General features: G+C 31.8%; 1 protein-coding gene across 3 annotated transcripts in view; it reads right to left on the bottom strand.

The window, feature by feature from the left end:
• The window catches only part of NIPBL (NIPBL cohesin loading factor), a 250,207-nt gene that overhangs the window by 59,003 nt on the left and 175,319 nt on the right, over positions 1-15,885 (bottom strand). For all 3 annotated transcript variants that reach the window (XM_031964203.1, XM_031964209.1, XM_031964213.1), the window contains exons 11-15: positions 8,044-8,226; positions 2,293-2,496; positions 1,968-2,039; positions 1,781-1,870; positions 595-698 (exon numbers count right to left, since the gene is read on the bottom strand). In XM_031964203.1, coding sequence (XP_031820063.1) covers positions 595-698; positions 1,781-1,870; positions 1,968-2,039; positions 2,293-2,496; positions 8,044-8,226 — 653 coding nt within the window. The remainder of the gene's footprint in view (positions 1-594; positions 699-1,780; positions 1,871-1,967; positions 2,040-2,292; positions 2,497-8,043; positions 8,227-15,885) is intronic.

Below are 15,885 nucleotides of genomic sequence, written 5' to 3'. Positions count from 1 at the left end.
ATTAAATCACAGATCAAGAAGGAGTAATGGGGTCCCTGTCCTATAATCCTGTTTTAGATCAGGAATATACCCCTTAATTGTCCAATATAGATTTCATTACTTTGGTAATTAAAAAATTCTTTTGATAGTGTCATATTTCTTTTATTTTTACCATCTTTATTTTTCAAAAACATACAGCAATAGAATGGCAAGATTTTGAGTTATTAATATATTGGTGTATGTAGCATATTTGAGTTACCTATATATGCATTTCATCAGGAATCTTTTCCATTTTCCCTTTCCCCCAATTATAGTAAGCTCCCTAAAAGCCAGATTAAGCCAATGGTAGTTATCTCCCTAGGGTTCAGCATACTATTTTTTAAGCAACAGATGTTTCATAATTATTGAATCAAATATAGTTATGATCATGAATGTTTTCTAAAGTATTTCTGAAGTATTCTAAAGTATCTATATATATAATATAACTATATAATAATCACATCAAACTTTGATCTACTTTTAAAATTTTGGATATAAATATAAGAATCTCAAAAAAGAAATAATTCAACACATTTACTACCAGACATACATATGAATTTTAATTTAGAGAAATACCTTATCCATTATTCCCATTGCTTTAATTTTAGCAGATTCACTGCCCAGTTCACTAAGCTGATGTTTTCCCAATAGCAGTTCCTGAGGAATTTCTTCATCATCACCTAAAAAAAAAATTCAGCAATTGTAGCAATTCATAATGGTTAGATTTATTTATTTATTTTTAAATGTCTTTAACTTTACAATTCAGTCTTGGTCATCTCTTTCTAAAGAAACACTCTGATCCCTACCAACTTAAAAAAGTAACAGCAACACTGAAACATTTTTCTTATTCCTCAGGCAAAATATTGGCTTAAAAAGGGTAACAAGAAAATAAAAATTTTTATTAGAAGACCATTTTGGAAAATGAGTACTTTGCAAACTTTACTTCCTACCTATAGCTTAAGTTTAGTATTGCCAACCTCACACTAGTAAATTTTAGTGTTTTTGGAGGTGATTAATTTTAACAAATTACGTGTGCTTTAAAAATAGAAAGCCACCCATCAGTTAAGATAAGGCAGCTAACATGCTCCTCAGATTTAATGACTTTTTATATAAGTAGTTTTTTTTTAAATATTAGCTGAAGAAAATGAGTATTAAACGCAGCTCTGAATAGGATGATAAATGCAGAAGATCCTAAGTAACTGTTCTACTTAAAAAGATCACAGAAATGGAGATTAATTGTTCAAACAATGAATGTATGAAATCTGAGACTACGTAGCAAAAAGGTGTTTGGATCAAACTGATTTCTAAAGGAAAAACAGTGCTAGATCTATTATTTTGTTTTTTGAAGTGAAAGTAAGAGAAGTAATACTAATCTCTCTTACTCTATCAAGGAAATACCTTATAAAAAATGTCTTTTGTGCATATATCTATATAGTTCCTCCCAAATTGTGTTAGTCCTTGAAAATTCTATACTACAAATGTTTATATTGATCCTGCTCAACCAATTTCTTCCATTCTCTCAATTCTTCAAGGCCTAAAAATTCTTAATCACTTTATGAAATTTCCACTTAATTATTTTAATTTCACTCCTATCTCACCATTCTTAGACCTTGATTATTGTTCTTATTGTTTCAGTTTTGACCTCCCAAATATGTCACCTCCAGGAAGCCAGGAGTCTTATTCTTTTCTGTATCCCTTCTTAGCAGCACCCAGAAAGTACTAAGTACACAGTAGATATAGAATATTTCTTAAATTGAATTACCAAATGCTGTAAAATCCATGTCTTCAAGATTTTCTAAGATATTTTCTATTGAAGCAGTAAATCTTTTAAAAGTAGAAGAATCCATCATTTCTGTTATGGAGAAAAAACGTTTTTTAATAAATTATTTCCACGTGGACTGTTGACAATTTAAACCAAACATGGAAACGTAATAAAACATTAAATTTACCTTCAGGTGTTAGTTTTGGTTCATAAGCTTTCCGCTTCTTTTGCTTTTCTCTTTTCTTCATTTTTCTAGCAACTAAAAATAAGATAGGAAACTTTTAAATAAGAATAACAACTTAAATTGATTTCATTTTTGTCCCACATATCTTTTTGAAGTAAGTATTTAAAGTAATGATATCAATAGAATCTAAACATATTTGCTTTTCTTTTGGACTAATAAAGTTATCAGTGTTTGAAATTAGCTTACTAAAAATTTAAAAATAATTTTTAAAGGGAGCCCTAATGTAGAATCAGGTAGCATAAAGAATCCCTTGAGGCTAATGGATTACCCTCACTAAGGCTGGGAGGAGGAGAATAATCTTCCATGTCTGAATCTGATGGGCTTCGATTTCGATAACGGCCACCACCGGAACTCCTCCTGCCTTCATGAGAATGGCCACTTCTCCTATGATCCCCAGAGCTTCGTCTGTCACGCTCTTCATATTCCCAAGCTTTATCATCATCTTTGTCCTTCTTATGTCGTTTCCGAGAAGCTAAAAGCAAATTTTCATGACAAATGATTTACCCTACTTGAAAGACTATCAAAATTTTTTACTTTAAAAATTTTCATTGTGATTTAAGTTAATTCTAAACAATTCTGTTTCATATGAGAATAAATAAAGCACAAAAATACTATTTATAATTTTAACATGGCATTTCTAGATTTAAAAATTTTACATAAAACAGGGTCTTCTAAGATAGAGGTCTCCACACTTTTTTGATCACGCAACCTTACCCAGTAAAGATGTTTTAGAGCATGCATTTTGAGAAGTATAAGATACATATACATACATATATATACATATATATACACACACACAACTATAATAATAGATTATGTACATTATAAACATACAAAAGTTAAAAATATTAAAAGTGAAATAAACAATATTTTTAAAATATTTTTTAGAGGAAAAACTTTTTTTTTTTTTTTTTTGGGGGGGGGGGGGGGCAATGTGACTTAATATGCTCCATTTTCAAAAAATCCCTATGTATGTCCTGGGGGAACAAGGTGAACTTGTAAATAATAACTGTTTGGGAATTTGATTTGATCAATGTACCTAGCCAAATAAGCAAATCTCTTTTTTTTTAAATACTTTCTTTTAATTGAAAGATACACAACAATCAAATAATAGTTCAAAACAATCAATAAACATAACAGTTTTTCACCAGGAATCATCTTTATCTATGTAGTGACACCATACACAATGCAAAAACTACAAGCAAAAGTGAATTGTCTCTTATTTCAACAAAGTAGAAAATATTCAACATAAATCCATTCCTCTTTACATGGTTCTATTTAATCAATGATATCATTTCATAATTCCTTCTTCAGATTTGGATAATATAGATGTGTTTTTATACAAGTGAAAGGAACAATCAGTCTGGCTGGACCACAGAATTAAGGAAGGGGAGCAAAACACTATAAGCTGAAAGGTATGTGGGGCAGTGATTTGTGAAAGACTTTAAGTAGCAAAATAGTTTAGTTTATTAATTCTAGAGTCAAAAGAGATTCAATGTAGTTTAAAAGTGGGGCAGATGTAGGGGTGTGTGTGTGTGTGTGTGTGTGTGTGTGTGTGTGTGTGAGTGATAGTCTATATAAATGTACTCTTCAGGAAAAAACATTGACAAGTATATGGAAGAGCCAGGAATAAGGAATGACCAATAGGAGACTACTTACTAGTTTAGGTATGAGATGATGAATGCCCAATTTAAGTTGATGGTTGTGTAACAGTGAAGAGGAGAGGTCAAATATTATGGAATTAGACATCATAAGATATGGCAGGTGCTATATTAAATGAGGGAGACGGAGAGGTCAAGGATGAGTGGGAACCTAGGTGACTACTTCCCTTATAAGCAATAGCAAAATTAGGAAGAAGAGTGAATTTCTGAAGCAAAGTAATAAGTTAATAGTTAATAGGATTTATTAAGTACTTATGTATCAAGATATATTAAAATATGTAATGCCATGCCTGTTTACCCTTTGGGACTCATTCATTCAAAACAAAAAAAGGGAGGTCTGGGCAAGAGGGGGTCTTTTACCAGTCTGCCCAGGAGCACAGAGACCAATCTCTTAGGAGTGGGTGCCTGATATAGCCAAAAAGCAATCTTGGGGCGATTATGTTGCAGGGGAAGATTATCTCTAATGGTACCTGCAGAGCATGTGATATGGGTACCCTAAATTGTTCTGAGGACTATCCCAAGAAATAGGAGGGGTTGGACTAGAAACTTGTACACTAGAGAACATACTAGAGGAAGGGAATGGAGTGGGGAGTATTGAAGGATAATAGGTGAAGATTAAGTGTGACTGTGTAAGAGACAAGCCCCACTGGCACCCATGTGGATCGTAAGATGCATCCCATCTTCCCGCCCACCATTTGGCTGACCACTGTGCCCTTGGAATCATTCAGTGCCATGTCCTCATTTTGGTGACCACTGCTCTAAGAAACACAATAAGAAAGTAGTAAGCAGAAAATCATACTTTCAATTCAAGGAATTCAGTTATCTATAATAACTATAATGTCAGAGTAAAAATTAAACATGGTTTACAAATTAAACTACATTTAAGACCTGGATGAGAACTAATGAATCTTACATAAACAGAACTGAAGGAGAAAGGAATTATAAAATAGTAGAATAAACTCATTATATGTGTAACCTATTCAAAAGAATACAGAATTTCTGAGATGGGAGTGAATTATAGTGAAGAAAGAACCTTAAGTCATCTGAGTCCACTTTTGGATAATGCTAAGTTAATAAGTTTTTCCTAGTACATAAGAGGAATCCATCTCTCTGAAACTTCTACCCATTGCTACCTGTTCTGCCATCTGAGAACAAACAGAATAAGGACCATCCTTCTTCTACATAACAGCTCTTCAAGTCCTTGAAAGCAGCAATCACATCCCCATAAGTCTTCTCTTCTACAGGCTCAACATCTCTAGTTCTTTCAAATGATCCTTGTATAATTTGGCCTCCAGTTTCCTCTGAATCCTCTCGAACTTGCCAATATTCTTCCTAGAATTTGGTGGCCAGAACTGAAAAGAATACACCAGATGTGGTCTGACCAGCACAAAATACAAGGTAACTGTTACCTCCCTCATCCTAGGCACTATGCCTTTCTTAATGAATCTTAAGATGACACAAGCTTTTTTTTTTTGGCTGCTATTATGTCACTAAATAATAGACTCTGAATTTCATTGGATCAGAGCTTTCTCGGATTATCATATTTCCCCCATATTGTACTTAAGTATTTTTTTTTTTTTTAACCACAAATGCAGAACATTATAGTTCTCTCTCTTAGACATCATTTTATTAGATTCAGCCTGTAATCTTTGCTTGCTGAAACTTTTTGGATTCTAATTCTGTCACGTGTTGTGTACTCCCTTTTCCAGCTTCATCATCTGTAAATTTGCTAGATATGTCATCTGTGCCTTCAACAGTCACTAACAAAGAAAAAAATTTAAACTTCACAAGACCAGGTACAGATCTCTTATGGCCCATATCTAATGACTTCTTTCTAAGTTGACAAAAACATATGAATGATTACAACCTGGTTTTGATATTCAGTTTAAAATTCATCTAACTGTACCACACAACCAGCCTGTGTTTCCCCATTTTCTCACAGGGACAGCATGAGAGACTCTTTTAAATACCTGGTGAAATCTCACTACAATATTTGATTAGTAAAAGAAACAGGCAAAAGAAATTAAAAGTATTTTGGTAAACTATTCGGACTGAAAAATCACAGTTTTAAAGATATGATACTTGTTGATATTCTTTAAATATTAGTTTATTTATTATAATTTTGTAGCCAACAGTCTCCTTTAAACTTGAGGAAAGCCCTATGAAAATTTGTGAATTAAAACTGTCAGAATGCTTTAAAATCTGGTAAAATAATAACCACTGTATAAAATTTGGTCTGAGCCTCACTTGTCTAAGGCAGAAAACTTACTTTAAGGACCTGGTTTTAAAAGAGCAGAAGGCACACAGCTTTAATCTTTGAATAAACTCCCATATCCTAGTTTAGTTGGCTATATGGACCTGTTTATTACAAACCTGAGAATGAGGCTCCCAATTTAAAACCTGGTTTCAGATCTGAAATACTAAATACAAATCTGTGCTTAAACACCTAGATTCTAATTATTTGTGCCCTTGGCCTGGCTTCTATTTCTAGAGACTGATCCCTGGCTTAAAATGATAAACTTTATTACTGCATCAGGTTAACATCTAATAGCTACATGAAAAATAAAAGTTATAAATACACAAGAGGGCTGGAAAAGAATATTGCTGAAAAAGAATAGTCAAATACACTAATTGGATATATATCTAATCATTTAAAAAATTATAAAACATAGAATATCAGATTTGCAAGATTTGTATTTCCTACACCATTTAATCCAACCCATATCTAGAGAGGAATGTCTAACATTTTCACTGACAAGTGGTTATCCAGTTTGTACCTAGGTTAGTCTTCTGGATTTTGGTCTTCTAGTTTGCTTATTCAGTATTCAAAACATGTCAACAGCATTACTCCAAGATTTTCTACTGCCCTATAATGACCTCATGCTCTCTTATATATGATTATACTCCAATTCTTGCAATAAATTAAGGCTGTGCAATGATTTAGTGATTGTGTCCTCTTGACTAGCCCTAATATTTAGTCCTATACCGGTTTTAAATCATGACTAGCCATGATTTTCTGAAAAGGTGGTAGTAAAAGATGAGGTTGTGATCATATCCTTTCCTTTTTACTTTGCTAAGGAATGTAAATACATATAATTTAATTTTTTTTAGAAATTTGAGAGGATGGGAATAAGGATGTTAAAGTATCCCCTTCTCAGGAGATGATACCAAATTCCAAAGGCAAACTATTTTCAGTTTTCTCCATCAATGGGCATACAATGGACATTAAGTTTGTTTAAAGCAGAATATATGGTTGGGGAAGGTAGGGGGGTAGATAAGGTAGAGAATACTTTCTTTTCTTTAGGACTAGATCCTGTATTTCCTAATACATCAGGAAAATGAGTAGCTTGTAATATTAGTCTGACAAAGATTCAAAAAGCAGAAAAAAGAAACTCAAAGTAGAGAATACTTACTGGTATTTACTTAATAAATGTGTTGACTATCCATTATATGCAAAGCATTATGCATTAGAGGGGAAGACTGTCATGAAGACTGTGCTATATCTGATATACTTACTTGTATTTAATTTTTCTTCGCATATAAAACGAGTAATCCACAGCAAAATGATACAATTCACTGAATGACTAAGAAGTCCTTTAAAAATGATGCTTTGCTCTTCTCTTTGGTGTATTTTATTATTCCAAATGGTATGGGATTAGAATGGGCTGACCTTGATAAAATATGTCTTTGGTGTTTGCTCATGTCCCCTTTTCAGGTCTCTCTCTAGATACTCCTTTCTTACTTTCTTGACCTTGCCTCTTGTCTCTCTAACTTTTTGATTCCTACTTAACACAGAAGCCTCAAGCTGGAATTAATTGTGAGTAAAACATTACTTTGTACATTACTCTGTACAAGCCTTCTCCCTTCCCTGTTTAATATCCTCTTTAAAAAAGAATAGAATTGAAAGAATACAATTGAGTTGGTTCAAAAGAATTCAAGAAAGAAACAACTCTGATGTATAGGCAACTATGCACAATGCTGTAATTAAATGAAAGATCCCGAATGACTAAGTAGACGAAAATTCTGCCCTATAAAGTAGAGAGGTAAGGGAAAAATACTAGATCCTAGCTTATCATAAAAGAAAAGAATGGCTTCAGACTACAAAGATAAATCAGTTATGCAGCTAATCCACTTCTTAACTACTTTATGTTTTACAAATTCATAACCATGTTATCTCTAATAATAAGTATTTTAGAAAAATTCTTCTAATGCTGTTCAAGTCTATCAATTTTTTTTATTCAGTTAAATATACTAATAAATATTATTTTCAAATTAGGTTATAAAAAGAACAAAAGGAAATTGAAAAGATAGTATACATCTCAAATCATATGAAAGAAATTAAGTAACATACTACTTACATTCAAAAGCATCTTCACTGTCATTGTCTTCATCCGAACTGATTTCAGCATATTTTGGCTTTTCATTAACTGTGCTACGTTTGCGCTTGTTCATTTTCACACGTTCACAAAGTGGCATGGTAGATTCAATTTCTGCCAGGAGCTCAGGGGGTAATTCTTTTAACACTGACTGATCTATACTACCTATTAATGAAGAGTAAGAAGAAAATTTAAATCTGAAGATAAAAGAAAACATTCAATCACATTATTATAGTGGAACCTAAATCAGATCTATAGGAAAAGTTTGTTGAGAATTATCATTTATTTTTCACATTAAATATATTCAAATTTTAATAAGGTATTCTCATTTTCAGTAGTAAAGCCAAAATACTACAAAATACTAATATGTGATACTACAATCTGTTGCAATGAGTTTATGGATAGACAGTTACATAAACCTCTAAAAAGAATGCCTGTTGTAAACCCAGTGCTAACGTTGAGACAAACAGCAGGGATGGACACATCAAACACTTCCTAATAAAAACATTTTTAAAAAAGTAACAAATAGTACCCTGTGTTCTTAACTTTTTTGGGGGAGGGGAATCCCAGTATAAGAAGCTGTTCTCATATAGTGGTTGACATTGAGGACTTAATTTTCTAAAACCCAGAATACTCTCATTCTCAACATAAAATTATAGAATTCTTCAATAAAAAATGTAATATTTTTTCATGAAACAATTTTTTAAAATCGAAAAATGTCGTATAATCAATATTAACAAATATTCTCCATGCTATGAAAAACTGTCATTAATAATATGTGGTCTCAGATGCTAAAAAATTAAATAAAATGGAAACTGTCAAAAAATAATCTGTCCAGGATGAATTGTCATCAATGAATGGGAAAGATGAAGACTTATTTTACTTACCTATGTATCTCCTATACTTATTAATGGATAAAAATATTGTTAAACATGTTAAACAGTTAAACACTAAAGCAAAGTTACTGTTAAGGCATCAAATTTTAATTTACTGTCAGGGGAAGATAGATTTCTGGTATCATGTAGACATCATCACAATTTTTCTGGTATCATGTAGACATCATCACAATTTTTCTGGTATCATATAGACATCATCACAATTTGATTTGTCTTTGACAATAAGTCTTATATATACATAATGCTCTAAACTTTACAAAGTGTTTATATATATATATATATATATATATATATATATATATATAAAATCTCATTTTACAATGCAATAATTAAACATTAAAGCTTACTGGATAGCTAGGAAAGCAAGCCTAGAGAACAGTCACATGCTCTTATATATTTATATATACATCTAAATTCATGATATTTCCAACTATGTAGTCTTACATCTAACATCTGAATCAAAAATATGAAAAAATAGGCAAGAAATATACTATGATAAATAACAATAATGAAATAAAAAATTTCATTATTGCTTTTGAACTGTATGGTTCAAATGTTTATCTTATTCTTTAATAGAGCTTTACTAAGCTGTTCTCTCTTATTCTTAGAAATTGTTGAATTGTCTCCAATAAAGGATAATGGGAATGACTCAAGGGTTTTTTTTTTTTTTTTGTATTGCTGTTTGACATTATAACTCTGTCAGCCCCCAATCACATAACAACATAATATATTGGTGATGACTTTCATTTTATTTAACTGTAATTCAGTCTAAAAATGGCCCTAATTTTAATAGCAAACTTGTTTAATCAAACTTTCAAATGGAAGTTATGGCTTCTTTGAAATAATTACTCTCTTTTCTTTATCAAGGTATCATTTCCCAGTATACTGATAAAAGTCAAACTATATGCAGAATTGAATCCATGAAGGCCTGTATCTTTAATTATTAATCAATTATGCTTTGTGTACTCCAATTAGATGGTAAGTTTCTTCTATGTGTGTCACGTTTTCCAAATTAAATGTTTTCCTCATATCAGTTGTCTCCATAGGATCCAGTATAGTGTTCCATATATGGTAGAGGTACCATAAATATTTGCTATGTGATCCAAAATTTCTATTGTTGATGATCAGGAAAAATGTTTCTTAGAAGTCATGCAGTATCTCCCTGAAATGAATATATGAGGCCATCCAATCCAATCCTCATTTTACAAATGAGAAAACTGAGGCACTGGTAGATTTGACAACTTTGTGAACTAAAAAAAGTTAGTCATGCATGAAAATATTCTAATATTTCCACATTTTTAAAACAGACAATTTCAGCATGCATTTGACTTTTAAACATATAATTTTAAAGCAGAAATACTTAATAATACTCTGATGAGATGAGTCAAAAACTTGTATTAATAGTACAGAGCAACTGGACAGTAAAAGCAAACAGTTAAGGACTTAGATATATATATTCTACAAATAATTCCCACATAAGTAATAGAGAATGGACTTTACTAATATTGGTACATGCATTTCTTAATGTATCGCAATTCCTCCTCTGGGCTAAGGACTGAACTCTTTACCCCTATCCATCATATATACTCACTCACCTAGGATACTCTACTTACAAATGTTGTGGCACTATACCTACAATTTATGTTCCAATACAGTGTTTTAAAAGTTTGAGCTAGTTACCAAACTTATGGAACACATGTGGACCTTATGTAATTTTGGCATTAACTAAGGAAAATTAACCTTTTTTTCATCTTATTAATATAAGCAGCAGACTGTACTTCAATATAATGCAGAGCTTTTGACACTCATTTCTTTTCCTGGTAAGAGCAATTTTTTTCACTTCCATGTTTGTGACTGGCCTAGGAAGTGAAGATGCCAGAAAAGATTAATATGCTTGGAATTCTCCCATACTGAATCAATGACTCCCCCCACTCCAAAAAAGTGTAAGCCCCTTAAGAACTGGGATTGTTTGATTCTTCATATGTATTATCCCTAGGATCTAAAACAGGATTTTAAAAACTTTTTCATTAGTAAAGCCTTTTTTAACTGAGAAATTTTTATGTGACCCTGGATATGAAGGTATAAAATAGGTATACAAATCAAACATTTACTGTTAATAAATGCTAATTTTGTAACCCCTACATTCAGTTACAAGACTTTATTGAGCGGTGGTGGTGTTAAGTTTAAGAAGTTTATCTTATTTCAGTAAAATGATCGTTTTTTTCAAATAATTTACATATAGGCAAAAATTGTATTTAGCATATCTGAAATATCTGAAAGCTCATGTAAGAAATGATTACTCAATGACCTTTACTCAGTATACAAAATTACTTTTATTAACTATTCTTAGCTCGCTAGATGTACAAAAACAGAGGCAGTAGTGTGCCAATCCCTGTTCTAAAACCTATGGTAAATTGCCATCACACTTCAGAAGCAGCACTTCTTGTTACATTTACTAGATTTCAAAAATCTACATTGTACAAGAAGCCATTAAAAGCCTGAAAGTTTCATGGCTTACTGCTTTGGAAATCAATAATGAGGCTGGAAATACATGTAATTTTAAAAATAATAATGACACTAAAATTAACAGCAGAACTTCAATTAATGAATTCTCCTGAAATAAAACATAAGAAAGTAATCTAGGATAAAACATAAATTGACCACCCAGTATTTATCATGTAGCATTAATGTACATATATTAAAAAGAAACATTTCCACTACACAATACATGTAGACAGGTATACACCAACAAAAATCTTGTACAATTTATATTTTGCAGTGGACAAGCTGACCACAGATAAAACTGTTAAATTAAAAACATTTCTTCATTTGTATTTAAATTTCCCTTTACAGAAACAGCAAATGCTCTGATATCAGTCATTTATACTTTTCTTCAGAACTTCAACACTCCTTTCTGTGCTTTGTTCTTCCCTGTCTTGAACTTTTGGGCCTCATGCTCTTAACTCCAAATTTTCAATAAAAAGAGGAAAGGATGTGATACCCATTCACACTTGATTAACTGATAATTTAATATGACTGAATTTTAGATAATGATTACTTCAACCAATCTGTTATGCCTTTTATAGCATATATATTTATAGGCTTTGTTTTGAAGGATTTGAGAAAGAGGTGACGAATGGTGATTGGACTCATATAACTCACAATGTTGCCTTTAATAGGTAAAGCTAATTTTCCCTTCTTAGAAGAGAGTTAAGATGGGAGAAGAAGGAGAGGTAGGGAAAGAAAGGGAGGCCATAAATTTAGAGCTAGAGGGGAGCCTGAAATAGTCATCTAATTAAACTAAGTCAGTTAAAAAATGAGAAAAATGAAGTGCAGATATATTTCTTGCCCAATGTTATACACATGAAATTATTAACAATCAAGTTTTGAATGGAGGTGTTCTGACTGCGAAAATCAGTATCCTTTCCCTTCTATTATGTTCCAAGTCTGAAGTAATAGCCTTTCCCTTCTATTATGTTCCAAGTCTGAAGTAATAGTCCTTGATATTATACCCATGCCGATTTTGCTTATTTCAGTTAGTAGTTTAATATTTTCTAATTATAATTCTACTTTTCTGATATCCTACTGTGCATGAAACTAATATATCCACTTTAATGATGAAAATGTTACATTAAATAGCTTTAAGTATATGAAAAACGAAACTCAGGATCAGCAAAGAAAATACATATTGAAGTATTGTGTTTATAAATATGTACAGTCCTTTGTTATGAATTTGTATGTAGTTTAAATTTAGTCTCAATTCTTTCTTAGAAACCAAAGAGTCATTAAATTTTAAATAACATCTATAAATGATTTTCTCCCAGTACTATGTGTATTCCCCTTATTAGTGCTTTGTAATTGTAAATTCTGTACAATGTCTTCACATAATTCCTGGATTATGGCTTTTTTAATTTACCATTTTCTGGGAGATCCAAGTTCTCCAAGTTTTCTTTGTGCATTTTGTCTTTAAAGTCAGTTGCTTTAGCATATATGAAACATTTTTGTTCTCTTGTTTCTATTTTGTCAAACTGTTTGCCTTCTCTAAGTGTCTTTTAAAATCTGTCAATTTTTTCTGGTTTTGGTGGTGTTGATCTAATTGTGTTTCAAATTCTACAGTAAATGCCTAATTTTCTTTGATTAAAAAAGAAAATCAAAAGAAAAGTTGATTAAAGTTCCAACTACTAACACAAAACCATGTCTGAGGTTTTTTATTGTTGTTATGATCTCTAACGAATGCAGGTATCTACACTTTACTAATTCCATTTTAGTTTTTCTTTGCTGTTCTATTTATTCTTCCTTCTGATTTTTAGGATCCTTTGATCACTATATTGGGATTTTAATGAGGATTTTTTTGCTTGATGTCTTTAGTATTTAATAATTTTTCTTGCATCACCTATTACTTATACTTTGAACCCTTCCTTTTCATTGGTGCCTCATGCTTCCAAACTAGGTTGGATTAGGCCTGCCTCTGCTTCTCCCAACAGAAAATAAAAACTGGTTAGCCTAGGACAAAGCCTTGAATAACCTCAGGGATATGGTATTGGTCTCAGCCAGTTTTTCCTTTCTCTGAAAATTAAAATACTGAAATGTCTAAGTTTACTTTTCAGTTATCCTTATTATCCTGATTCCTTCCTTTCCTTACTCTGCTCTCCCTCACAGAAAGGAAGACTGCTTCTGTTTCTTATGGAACACGAGAGAGTAGAGTCTAGTGACAATGTTAGTACAGAGTGAGGGAGAAGACACAGACTCAAGTTAGGATGACCCAACCTAGCTTGTGCTTTCTGCTACAGACATGTATAAGGAATAAGTGATGAGCAAGTGTTCTGATTATTAAAATTTACTGTTACACTAAGATTTTTTTTCCCTTCTCATGGTTCAATCTTTTTAACTTGATGATTTAGCTCTGGTTATTCTACACTTGGCATACAATTGCTTTGTTTGGGGGTTGATGGGGTGGAGTAATTTGTAGTTGGTATGTAACCTGAAACTTTAAAAAATCATTACCAACCACTAAGTTAAAAAGCTCTAAAGTTTCAAAGATTTTAGAAATGGGAGTGACAAATTACACTCTAAATCTTGTGCAACACCAGATATGGAAATAGAATGAAAGTTCAATGGAGATTAAAACAAAAAAAATTGAGGTAGGAGGCTGTTTGGAAAAACAGAACTATACACTGGCTCTTCACTCAGAGGACGACCTGGATTAAAATTCTGTTTCTGATGCTTGCAACGTCTATGATCTAAGGCAGGTCATAATCTCCAGAGATCTGAATTTTCTCATTGTAAAATTAGGATTTTACACTAGATCCTTTCTGGCTTATGATCCTCTCTGATCTTAACTATAAAATTAAGTGTTATTTGATATAGTTGATATATTTACAAACATACATGCATGTGCACATACATACAGAGGCTATCCCCACCACTCCACTCCAGATTTATAAAATCTGTTATCTAAAATCACAGTTGGTATGAATGAATATAGGCTATTTCCACAACTTCACCCTCACTACTTTATAAAATCTGTCACCTACAATCATTCTCCATGAATACTTATATAGACAAAGCATATTCACACATGTTGCTATAGATTGTTTTAGGAGTACTGTCTGTACCCAGACCAATATAATATGTTTAATGCTTATAAATATAGCATGTAAATCCTAGACACATTAAAATAGGTAAAGCTGTGTACATCAAAAAAGTGAGAATTATAGCTACTCAAGTTTTGCTAATAAATAGCAGAAAACTGTCAGAAAAAAAATTTCTCCTTCATATTTCTTATTGTTATTACTATTTTCTGAAATAAGGAAAATTTTGAATATGACAGAATAAAATTGAGCTTAATAGCCTAGATACTTATTACTACAAAAACCAAATGAGTCAAGATTTTTGATTTAAGCACAAAACAGAAATTCCTAGGACTAAAACAGTGCCCCTAGTTGGGATACTAGGTGAATGGTTAAGTCATGAGCTTTTGTTTTTAATGATTTGGGTTCTTATGAGACTTTGCATCAATTAATAAGCATTTAATAATCAGAAGCCTGTTTATTTAAAATTTTCTCAGCCTTATATACCCTAATATCCTTGCATGTGCTAATTACAGGATACTGCATGTAGGACCACATAAACAACTTGCTGTTGTATGCAAATGTTTCCTTGTTACTTTATTATAACTCTGTTTTAATTAGAACACAGGTTGTCACACTCCCTGGGGAAATGAGGTGCAAAACCACATCCGTCATCAGGGTTCCTTTTACTGGACTAAAGGGTCTTTTATACCTTACCCAGGGTTCCCTACTATCTGTGACCCTCTACACTATATTTATATACAACAGGGCTGAATATAATCTGAAATAATGTATGACCAAAAAAATTTTTTTCATTGGGTTTTGGAACATAATTTTAGAGTAAAAGATGCCATCACAGAAGAAAGTATATTTCTGTGATGGCATATTTTACTCTAGTAATAAAAGAATATAAGCTGACCCTAAAGAGAAAAAAAGGTGATAACTGCTGGATAGCCTGACTGTTCTATTGAAATATTTGAAATGTTTGGACAAAGAAGGCCCTACTGTATCAAAGGAAAGAGGAAATGGGGTAAAGGGAGGAGGGGAAAGAAGGAAAGTCATTCAAGATGCAAAGTATGCATGGACATCTTTGGAAGAACCATTCACAAAATGAAAATTTGCCTATTAATACTACAAAACTACAAATATTTATATATTTGCCTATCTGAATATTTGAAGCATAATACACATACACACACACACATATATATATATATATAATATATATATTGATAGTTTTCCATCTCAAAAAAAAAAAAAAAGGAAATTAAAAACAAACTACCTGTCATCAGAATTAGAGTTAGACAGAATAATAGTCAGTTGTACTAAATACAGTCTGATGTTTAAGAAATGAAAAG

This window comes from Sarcophilus harrisii, chromosome 1 (assembly GCF_902635505.1).
Source record: "Sarcophilus harrisii chromosome 1, mSarHar1.11, whole genome shotgun sequence".
Taxonomy (NCBI): domain Eukaryota; kingdom Metazoa; phylum Chordata; class Mammalia; order Dasyuromorphia; family Dasyuridae; genus Sarcophilus; species Sarcophilus harrisii.
This window is presented reverse-complemented; position numbering and strand designations above follow the sequence as displayed.